Source organism: Protomyctophum bolini (genome assembly GCF_963924005.1).
Source record: "Protomyctophum bolini genome assembly, contig: SCAFFOLD_719, whole genome shotgun sequence".
In the NCBI taxonomy this organism is placed as follows: Eukaryota; Metazoa; Chordata; class Actinopteri; order Myctophiformes; family Myctophidae; genus Protomyctophum; species Protomyctophum bolini.
The window spans coordinates 7,501-19,612 of NW_027666056.1; the positions used below are offsets into that span (position 1 = coordinate 7,501).

Sequence of the window (12,112 nt, forward strand, 5' to 3'; positions counted from 1 at the left end):
CCTCCATATTATTGTTATGGTCAATGCCTGTGTGAAAAGTGGGAGCGATTGGTGCAGGCGGTGAGGAGATACGGCTGTGTTTCTGACACAGACATTCAGACATTAACTGAATTATAGTATGATGATGATGATGATAGTATGATAAATATTAGTGATGCACCGAATATTCGGCAGCAGAAAATGTTCGGCAGAAAATGGCTAAAAATGCATTTTCGGCCTATTCGGTTTCGGGCCCGAATAGGCAGAAAATATATCACTGAATAGTGTATGAAATTAATGCATTCAAAAGAGCTGAATAAATGTTTTATGGACCCATAATAGTGATTATTATTTAAGTTAAGTTTTGCCATAACCATTTATTTTGCCATAAATCAGGTAGCTTTAAGGTACGGCCATGACAGCAATGGTAAGAAAAAAACGATATATAATATTAATCATATTCGGATATTCGGTATTCGGTCAACTGTTTCCTATATTTGGTATTCGGTTTCGGCCAAGAGTTTCCCTTTCGGTGCATCCCTAATAAATATATACAATACAGATATGTGTACATTGCATTAGACACGGAAACCTACCTCTTCTCGCATCTTCTTTACCGTTTCTCCTTTCTGGAACAAAAGTGAAGACAGAGCATCCATAAGGAGGAGGCAAGGCAAGGCAATATTATTTATATAGCACCTTTCATACTCAAGGCAATTCAAAGTGCTTTACAGAATAAAAACAAACACAGAGTGCAACAGTGCACTTTAAAATGAATACCGATTATATTAGATACAATTACATTACATTACAACAGATACTCCCACCTTTAATAGAAACACAGTTAATTGGGATATGCCAATGTTAAATAAATACGTTTTTAAATTTGACTTAAAAACGGCTATGGTTGGGGATTTTTCTAATGTAACCTGGAATGCTATTCCAGGTTTGTGGTGCATAATGGTGGAATGCTGCTTCACCATGTTCTGTTCCAGATATCGGGGTGAACTATCAGTAGGCCAGTAGCCTCAGATGACCTAAGGTTTCTGGAGGGCTCATAATATGGCTTCAGCATGTCTGAGATGTAGCTGGGCCCAAAGCCACAAACACATTTATAGACAAGTAATAACATTTTAAAATCAATTCTCTGGGACACTGGTGTAAGGATGGTCATATTTTCTTTTTGGAGTTGACGAAGAGCTTTGTTTGAAAGCCCTGTGAGCAGACACCATTGCAGTAATCCAGTCTACTGGAAACAAAAGCATGTATAAGTGTTTCTAGGAGGATAAAGTATAAACTCAAGGTATAATGTTCAGTATATGCTTCTTGACAGTTGAGAGTCACAAACAATACGACGTGCTTCCCCCAAATCCCTCTGACAGTGAACACACAACAAAGAGCTGGCACAACCTTACCTTTCCAATGATGCTTCCCACCTCCTGCAACGGAAACACACAGACAGGAGAAAAAAACTATTTATTGTGAAGCATTTCTTTGAATCATTCATGAAAAGTTGAATGCCTTTGAGTCCTGTTTGTTAACCCATTTTGACCTGAGGACGATTCTTACAAAATGTCTTTCTAAATCCTGACAGTTTTCTTGAAAAACCTCATGTTTCTAATGTCAGTGGTTCTCAAACGTTTTCATGTCAAGGACCCCCAAAAATGTGTGTATTCGGCCCCCGCCCCCCCATCTGAAAATATGTTGTTCCAGGGACCCCCCAATGCAGAACCAAAGATTTAAGTTAAAAACGTTTGCTCTGTAAGAATATATATATTCAAAGATTTGCGGCACATTTTCACGATTAAACATTTTTTAGCAGACCTACAAGCTCGTAGCGTGGCACCGAGTGCCGCGCTACGATCTTGTAGATCTGCTATCTTTCAATAGCTAAACTTTAGCTAAACGCCAAAAAGGGGTTCCCGCCCCAAAATGGGTTAAATAATCTTTCCTGCTCTGATTGTTGTTGTTGTTGTTTATGTTGTCATGAGCATCGTGTAAATAGTACAGGACAAGCATTGTTTATCGGGCCTCAAAGGTCATGGGGTCAGCTGCATTATTCTGACTCCCCCCCCCCCCCCCCCCCCCATTACTAACCCAACGCTAACGCCACGCTGTCAGACTAATGAGGGTCAGACCTTCCAGATACACGCCATATATCACTCTACATGAGGAGCGGTGTTTGTCAGGGGGGACTGTTGGTCGGTGAGAGAGACACACAGGGAGACTTCTGTAGCCTTATAAAAATACATATTCCAACAAAAATGTGACAACTAATGAGTCTCATGAAGGGGTTAACCCATTCTGACCTGAGATCAGATTCTACTCTGAACTCTGAGCAATGAGAATGACTGTTGGTTGGTGAGAGAGACACACAGGGAGACTTCTGTAGCCTTATAAAAATACAAATAAATATTCCAACTAAAATGAACAAAAAATGTGACAACTAATGAGTCTCATGAAGGGGTCAAGGTCATTACACACTGGCGAATTAGCGACGCGATGCGAATAAGCCATCTGAAAATGCGAAATATTGCATGTTGCAGTTCGCCTGCGAATCTCTGCAAAATACGACGCCAGAGCGAACAAATAAAGAGCGAAAACGGTCGCATTTTCTTTTCTTTTTTTATATATTTTTTATCCCACGATTTTGTAACCCATTTTTCACCCCTGTGTCAATCATCTACTGTGATCCTGGGCTCTACACACCCTCCGCCAACCTGGGGAGAGCAACGGACTTAACTCATGCTTCCTTCATGCTTGAGTGTCCAAGTTGCTCCTTTACACCTGACAGGGGGGAGTTTCCCTGGTTGGACGTAGCGCGTGGAAGGAACACGTTATTCCAACCAGTTCCTTTCCCCTCCATCAGGCGCCCCGGCTGGCCACGGTCGCATTTTCGACACATTCGCACATTCGCCACTGATGTGGAAGCTTGCATGGACTTCAATTGTTTTTTTTAAATGCGAATTATTCGCACGAATATATCGCGTCGCCAATTGGCCAGTAATGACCTTTAACCCATTCTGACCTGAGATCAGATTAAAAAAAAATGTCTTCTACGTCAGTCGTTCTTCGATTTAAAAAAAATAGCAGACCTACAAGCTCGTAGCGTGTCACTCGGTGGCGCGCTACGAGCTTGTAGATCTGCTAATTTTTCAATAGCTAAAGCATAACATAGTGCTAACACCAAAAGGGGTTGTTCCCGCCCAAGGAATACATGCACTGCGCGAAAACCATGGAATACGGATGTGTATATTATTACAGGAAACTCCCGTTAAACTTTACAACAAACTCCGGTAAACTCCCGGATTGTACCACAATCACACCTGTATATTACCGTATATTAACTGTATGTGTACCATCACACCTGTATATTACCGTATATTAACTGTATATGCTGCAAAATACAGTGACCCATAATTGCCCGATAACTCCTCTTTTCACGCAGTGTTGCGTGTACGTACGGTAATGATTAGACGGACAGGATGAGCAATGAGCAAGAAAAAAACCCTGAATTAAAATGTATTTTTAGCCACTGTATTTTAAGGTACGTGTTCACCTAGAGGGAGAACTTTAATTGGGACAATTCAATTCAGCTAATGTTATTATAATAATGTTATTATAATAATGTTATTATGTAACAGTAGGTTTTCCTCTAATAGGATTGTTGAGAACGATCGTGGTCCGCAAGGTTAACCCTAGGGATGCACCGAAAGGGAAATTCTTGGCCGAAAACCGAATACCGAATATCCGAAAATATTTAATATTATATATATTTTTGCCTACCATTGCTGTCATTGCCGTACCTTAAAGCTACCTGATTTATGGTTATGGCAAAACTTAACTTCAATAATAATCACTGTTATGGGTCCATAAAACATTTATTCAGCTCTTTTGAATGCATTAATTGCATACACTATTCGGTGATATATTTTCTGCCTATTCAGGCCGAAACTGAATAGGCCGAAAATGTGTTTTTAGCCATTTTCTGCCGAATATTTGGTGCACTAGTTAACCCATTTAGGCCTGAAATAATACATAGCTATTCAAAGATTTGTGCCGCATTTTTACGGTTTTTCAAAAATAGCAGACCTATACAAGAGAGTGGCGTGTGCGCTATGAGCTTGTAGATCTGCTATTTTTCAATAGCTAAAACATAACATAATGCAGACACCAAAATGATTTCCGCCCGAAATGGGTTAAACTGGCATGAAAAGCCCTAAGCCGGTTATGTGGTTCCCAAACCTTTTCATGTCAAAGGACCCCCAAATTGATATGTAATTTACCCACGGACCCCCATTTGAAAACACACAGCAGGGACCCCCATAAGAGAAGATTTTTATGGCTCTAGCAGTGATTTTCAACCCGTTTAATTTCAAGTTTGACATGCATTAGTCTACAGACCCCCCATTTAAAATGGCATTTCTATCTCCGAGACCCGGATTTATAATGTAAAATCAATGTTAATTTCAACAAGCTCATATATCTACATACAAGCTCAACAAGCTCAGATCTACAAGCTCATAGCGCGGCACCGAGTGCCGCACTATGAGCTTGTAGATCTGCTATTTTAGAAAAATCATGAAACAACGTTAAATTCACTACGTCACTCACTTTGCCATTTACTTTATGCATGCGCATACCCTATCTGTTCTTTCACAGCGGACGTTTTTAACTCCAATCGTTGCTTCCGGGGAGGTCACTGGAACTACACATTACCAGATGGGGGCCGGTGGCCAAATACAGATAATGATTGGAGTCCTTATTACCGTCCTTGACATGAGATATTGAGCACCATGTGATACAGAAACATACACTGTAGGTATTTCAGAAAACTGTCAGGATTTCATTTTTTTTAGCTCTAAATGGGTTAAAAACGACATACGGGTTAAAACCATGGCAGGCTGACCTTATAATAGAGCGTCGCAGTCCCTCCCCCTTTCAGAACGACGAGTGGCCCAGGAAATAAATCTAAATGCATTTTTCCCCATAGTATTTTCTTAAAGTATTTATTTAAAGACGGTTACGCCGCCCGCAGACAAAGCCAACTCGGATTGTGACAAATCATGACAATGAACACAATGTTTTGGGCCGATCAAATAATTTATAAGAAGAAAAACAAAACAAATAGTGTCGTCTCCTGCCTTTATTTTCTTCTTTCTTTTTTTTTCTTTTTATTATATTTTTTATCCCACGATTTTGTAACCCATTTTTCACCCCTGTGCCAATCATCTACTGTGATCCTGGGCTCTACACACCCTCCGCCAACCTGGGGAGAGCAACGGACTTAACTCATGCTTCCTTCATGCTTGAGTGTCCAAGTTGCTCCTTTACACCTGACTATCTAATGATTTGATCGGCCCCAAAACATTGTGTTCATTGTCATGATTTGTCACGATCCGAGTTGGCTTTGTCCGCGGCGTAACCGTCTTTAAATAAATACTTTAAGAAAATCCTATGGGAAAAATGCATTGCATTTCATTTCCTGGGCCACTCGTCGTTCTGAAAGGGGGAGGGACTGCGACGCTCTATACACTGTGAAGTAAACAACACAGGGAGGGGGGGGGGGGGGATAAAAATAATAATGTGTGTCGTTACTTAAGATTTACAGTGTGGCAAATTCTATATGAATGTGGAATGCTTTATTACACACATCCATCACAGTGTGCTTTAAGGTCAGCCGGACATTTTTTCGCCCTTTCTAAATTTCTTTAATCCATTCTGGGCTGGGAAAACCCTTTTGGTGTTTTAAAGCATTATCTTATGCTTTAGCTGTTGAAAAATAGCAGATCTACAAGCTCATAGCGATGCACCGAGTGCCTCGCTACGAGCTTGTCTGCTATTTTTTTTTAATCGTGAAAATGTGGCGCAGATCTTTGAATACATATTCTTTCAGAGGGAACGTTCCTGGAAAAACATATTTTCAGATGGGGGTTCGGAGGCCAATTATTACATAATAATGATTCTAGGGGTCCTTATGACATGAGAATGTTTGAGAACCACTGACATAGTAAACACAGGGTTTTTCAATCAGAAAACTGTCAGGATTTAGAAGACATTTATTTGTAGAACCGTTCCCAGGTCAAAATGGGTTAACATGTACAAGAAAACTAATTAGAAAAATCAATCAATTCAATGTATAGTGTTTCATTTCAACAAATTACATCCCCAGTCCCCAGTAAACCTCCTGCCATAACGTGATTACCTGGAAAGCATCCACAACGTTTAGCGCCTGTCGTCAGTGGTTAAGGAACTACCGGTAAGTATACGTTTACTCACGTACCGTCGGGAACCCCCTTTTGGTGTTTTTTAGCATTACGTTATACTTTAGCTATTGAAAAATAGCAGATCTACAAGCTCATAGCGCGCCACCGAGTGGCGCGCTACGAGCTTGTATAGGTCTGCTATTTTTGAAAAGTCGTGAAAATGTGGCTGCAAATCTTTGAATATATATTCTTTTCTTTAGTGTAAACCTACATGAGCCCATACACGTTTTGGATTAATGGTGTGGTAAGGATAAGAAACGTTTATTGCGGAAACCTGCGCCGTTTCTGAAACGCGGTGGGAGGGGCCCAGTGTGTGACCTCATCTCGGAGCTACAGAATGAGCGTAGGGAGAGGGAACATATGGGGCTACATTTGAGCGAGAAATAGACAAAGCAGTATACCCGAAAATGGATTCTATTGGAAAAAACTCATGTCCTGGTTTCCAGCCCTGCAGCATGGCCAGACGCAGCCGTGTAATAAGCGTGATATTATCTGGTGGTTATTCACCCTGAAGGTGATCACCCTGAAGGTGATTAACCAATCACCTTCTCGGTGATTAACCACCTTGGCTTCGCCTCGGTGGGTAAAAACTCCCTGTGGGTGAATTATCTCCCCACAACGACCACCTACGTAGCCAGATATTATGCCTGACATAATGACGCTCCTAATTGACTTACGATGTGCTCTGAAACAGCCTCTCAAAGTCACTCTTTACAGTAAACGTAAACCAAGACAAAGAAAGTTGATTTCAGACAATAGAGCGCCGCAGTCCCGCCCCCTTTCAGAAAAACGAGTGGCCCAGGAAATGAAACCCCAATGCATTCTCCCATCGGCACTTCTTATTTAATTTATTTAAAGACGGTTACGCCGCGGACAAAGCCAACTCGGATCGTGACAAATCATGACAATGAACACAATGTTTTGGGCCGATCAAATAATTTATAAGACGAAAAACAAAACAAATAGTGTTGTCTCCTGACTTTCTTTTCTTCTTTCTAATGATTTGATCGGCCCCAAAACATTGTGTTCATTGTCATGATTTGTCACGATCCGAGTTGGCTTTGTCCGCGGCGTAACCGTCTTTAAATAAATTAAATAAGAAGTGCCGATGGGAGAATGCATTGGGCTTTCATTTCCTGGGCCACTCGTTTTTCTGAAAGGGGGAGGGACTGCGACGCTCTATAGGGGGTATGACCAGATTCACCAGTACCGTTTGTTTTTTTAAATAAAAATGTTAACTTCCTGTTGATTTTGCCACTTTTTATTAATAATAAACCTCGGGCTGGTTCAGTGGATCCGGATCCAGATCTTCCAATAGTAAAATCAACAAGAAGTTAACTTTTTTTATTAAAAAAACAAACTGGGTTTGGTGATGTTCTATATAATTGTCTGAATAAACGTTACTTGTTTGAGAGCTGTGTCAGCGTACAAGTCAATGAGGAGCATATTTTTGAACTATCAATTTCTAATCAATGGAGCAATTATATCTTTTTTTATTTCTTGTCCACCTTTGGCGTTACATCATGGCAAGGTAACTAACTCACTATACTCAACTAACTACACAACTCAAACCTCAAAACAGTCTTGCCCTTTACCCCATTTAGACCTGAGATCAGATTCTACAAATTACTTCTAAATCATGACAGTTTTCTGAAAAACCTCACGTTTCTATATCAGTGGTTCTCCTTTTTCATGTCAAGGACCCCAGAAATGATCTGTATTTGGCAGATCTACAAGCTCATAGCGCAGCACTCGGTGCCACGCTATGAGCTTGTATATCTGCTATTATTCAATGGCTAAAGTATAACATAATGTTTTAAAACACCAAAAGGGCGTCCTGAGACTGAATGGGTTAAGTAAAACTACTTTTTTAAAAGTACTTTTTCTACCACTTAGTATAGTGGTTCCCAAAGTGGGGTCTGGGGACCCCTAGGGGTCCTCGAGGGAGTTCCAGGGGGTCCCCAGCTAAATGATAGTTTGGAACCAAATGGACCATTATATATGGGTCTAACTCTGAGAGTGTACAAATGGGTCCATTTGGTTCCATTTGTACACTCTCAGAGTTAAATTGACATTGATTTTACAATATAAATGGGGGGTCCCAGAGAGAGAAATGCCATTAAATGGGGGGTCCGTAGACTAATATGCATGTCAAACTGGGGGTCCTTGAAATTAAACAGGTTGAGAATCAGCCGTAAAAATCTTCTTTTCTTTTTTTTTATCCCACGATTTTGTAACCCATTTTTCACCCCTGTGCCAATCATCTACTGTGATCCTGGGCTCTACACACCCTCCACCAACCTGGGGAGAGCAACGGACTTGAACTCATGCTTCCTTCATGCCTGAGTGTCCAAGTTGCTCCTTTACACCTGACAGGGGGGAGTTTCCCTGGTTGGACGTATAGCGCGCGGAAGGAACACATTATTCCAACCAGTTCCTTTCCCCTCCATCAGGCGCCCCGGCTGGCCAGGGGGAGGCAGTTTAGAGACCAGGATTACTGCATGTTTTTTGTGAGGGTACCTACCCTAGGGGACACGGGGAGAACATGTGAGGGTACCTACCCTATAGGGGACACGGGGAGAACATGCAAACTCCACACAGAAAGGCCCTTTCGCCAACCCCGCCTTCGGGTATGGGCACTGATGACGCGGAGGAGGAAACACGCCGCCAGCGCCCACAGTGCCCCGAGCGGGAATCGAACCCAGGACCTTCTAGCTGTGAGGCGACGGCACTACCAACTGTGCCACCGTGCCCCCTGTAAACATCTTCTTATGGTATCTATGCCCTGCAGGCAAAGATACTGTACTCCTCAGGCTCAGACAGAGTATATCCATACTGTATATATACTGTATTCCTCGTGGAATGAACTCCAAAACTCATTAAAACTGACTTCAAAGGAACGCTCCAGAACATTTTTCACCGTAGATTTCTCCTCCTGCTTCAATTGATTTGTTTTACTGATGATTGTTCTGTATAAAAGTTCCGTATACCTGATTTATAACGTTATGTTTTGATGTATTGTTTTTTCTACTGTATTTTGTGTATTGTAACCTCGGCTACATTGAAAATGAGGGTCTTGCAGTCCTCAACTGTATTTCCGAGTATAAATAAAAGGTGATGATGACATCTCTTAACCCATTTTGTACGGGAACCCCTTTTGGTGTTAGCATCATGTTATGCTTTAGCTATTGAAAAATAGCAGATCTACAAGCTCGTAGCGCGCCACCGAGTGGCGCGCTACGAGCTTGTAGGTCTGCTATTTTCTGAAAAATCGAAGAGAACGACTGACATTTTTAGAATCTGATCTCAGGTCAGAATGGGTTAATCAGACCAGTGTGTGTCCAGTGGAAACCTCGTATGAATCTGATCTCAGGTCAGAATGGGTTAACACATTCTGTACAAAATACGTCTGGAAACGTCATAAGGATCAGAACCGAGTGGTACCTTAGACGTCTGTGGACGTCCTAGCGACGTCCAAACGACGCGGGGCGAGATAATAATATTCAGAATTATTCCTTCTTTTTTTTTTGGCATTTCGCTTTTCGCTTGCCGTATGCTAACGCTCTGTGCAAATATTAGCTTGTCATTGACTCCCATGTTAGCGCGGCGGAAAGAATGACTCGTATCTCCTCATCCAGGGCGCTCTCCGTGGTGATGAATGGATCGATATGCTGGCGCTGCATTTCTGCTCCTCATCCGTCTCTCCCGCAAAATATGAACGCTTTTTGGAGTTTATATAAATATATTAAGATGATCGGGGATTATGAGCTCACTTTGTCAAGTCAATTTTTTTAAGAAAGTATTTCCGGTTCATGGCTTTCAGAGTAAAAGCGATCACTACTCTGGCGACTACTCTGGCACCCCGGAGCGTCTATTTTGATGCACTTCCTGTACTAGATGTGTTAAGGAACCAGTACTGGACCTTTTTTTTAGTGGACTTACCTTCCCGTGCATGAGCAGCCGGATGGTGAGGGTCACGTTGAGACCGCCGCCCTCTGACTGGACCTTGTTGGGATCCATGCTGGGAGGAGGAGGAGGAGGGGGGGGGGGAGGGGAGGAGGGGAGGGGAAGGGGGGAGGGGAGGGAGGATGGTCCCGGGATGGGAAGACCTCGGGGTGGTACGGCAACCAGCCAGTCACCTGCCGACACACACACACACACACACACACACACACACACACACACACTTGAATTATTTTATTTGGATCTGCACAAGAGGCGTAATACAATAGACCCCAAACACTGATCAGAATTAGGTTATACATCATATGGTCCAACCAAGATATAGCTGCTGCACATGCTTAACACACAGAGGGAAAAGAAGAAGAAATAAATATATATATAGCACATTGTTGACATACTATTACTTGACACTATAGACAGGATGTTTGTTTTGGGTTTTTTAAGCCACCTATAGGGATAAATGAAACAACGCCTTCTCCAGACAGACAGACTGCCCATAGTAGCTGAGACAGAACAGTATTTAGCCAGCTTTTTTGCATTTGTTTTTAGCAATCCACCCAATTGCAAACCCCTGAGCACAAGGTTATGGACATGGCCAAGACTTCCAAATACAAGGACAATAAGTTGACGGTTGTATCCCAAGGCCATAATACGTTCCACCAGAAGCTGATATTTCATAAGTCTGGATGTAAAACAAGTGTCCATATACAAATCAAATGGGCAGCCTATTTCAAATATAGTGACAGTTTTTCTAATTTCATTGATGAACACAATATCTGGGGGTATTTGGAATATCTTGTAGTGAATTGACATGCGTGTCATTGTGATCAAACCAGTCTATTTTTTACAGTGCTGTGTTTATACATTCTTGTTGTCCTTTATAGTGGCTGCAACCATTTAAGATGTGTGCGACTGTTTCTTTGTCATGTGGTACTGGATGTAGGATGCAGTGTGGGTCGTGTGCTGATGGGTACCAGGTTGACAAGTTGAACTTGGTCGGCAACACAATAAGTTAGTTTCAGCAGGTCATTTGGAACATAGAGAGAGAGAGAGAGAGAGAGAGAGAGAGAGAGAGAGAGACTTCGTTAACATAATATTTCATTTCAGGGACACCAGGGGGAGCACTTCCATTGACTCGAGCAAATCCTCTGCTGTGTCTGCGGAAATAAATTGCTTTTCACTTTGACTTCCTCAACCAGTAAATGGTCTGGTCCAAAATACACGGTCAGTGTTTAAAACCATTCCCCTAAACAGTGCAGAAACCACACACACTCCATGCCATGACAAATGAGTCTTAGTGCAAAAGAGGTAGATTTAGTTTAGTTTTTTTTTTGCACTATACCTAGCAAAAAAATAAATGAAACACATTTATCCCATGTAGGCCTGACGTTCTCGCTCTGAAAGAATATATATTCAAAGATTTGTGTTGCATTTTTAAGATTTAAAAAATTTGAAAAATAGCAGATCTACAAGCTCGTAGCGGACCACCTTTCAATAGCTAAAGTATAACATAATGCTCAGTTATAAAACACCCAAAGGGGTTCCCGCCCAGAATGGGTTATAGCCGCAGCGGTGACAGTACCAGAACCACTGGCATTGGGCTAAACGTCATCAGTGTTTGTAAGAACACATACGTGTGAAGCAGCAGAACTCATTTGGGTCGTGACAGGCCCTAATGCATCAACTGAACCAACTCCTGACGTTGTGTATGCAGTGTCTTTGAACAGCCCCACCATGCAGAGCGCAGCACAGTGACTTCCATACATCATAACCCATTCTGAACGGGAACCCATTTCGGTGTTATAGCATCATGTTATGCTTTAGCTATTGGAAAATAGCAGATCTACAAGCTCGTAGCGCGCCACCGAGTGGCGCGCTACGAGCTTGTAGGTCTGGTATTTTTT

At 42.0% G+C, this 12,112-nt stretch overlaps 1 protein-coding gene across 1 annotated transcript in view; it reads right to left on the reverse strand.

Annotated features, from left to right (window-relative positions):
* The window catches only part of LOC308312081 (poly(rC)-binding protein 3-like), a gene marked incomplete at both ends in the record, with an annotated part of 16,652 nt that extends 6,387 nt beyond the window's left edge, over positions 1–10,265 (reverse strand). The window contains 3 exon segments of the mRNA XM_080794484.1: positions 576–608; positions 1,395–1,418; positions 10,188–10,265. Coding sequence (XP_080650610.1) covers positions 576–608; positions 1,395–1,418; positions 10,188–10,265 — 135 coding nt within the window.
* Between the last annotated feature and the right edge of the window lie 1,847 nt (positions 10,266–12,112).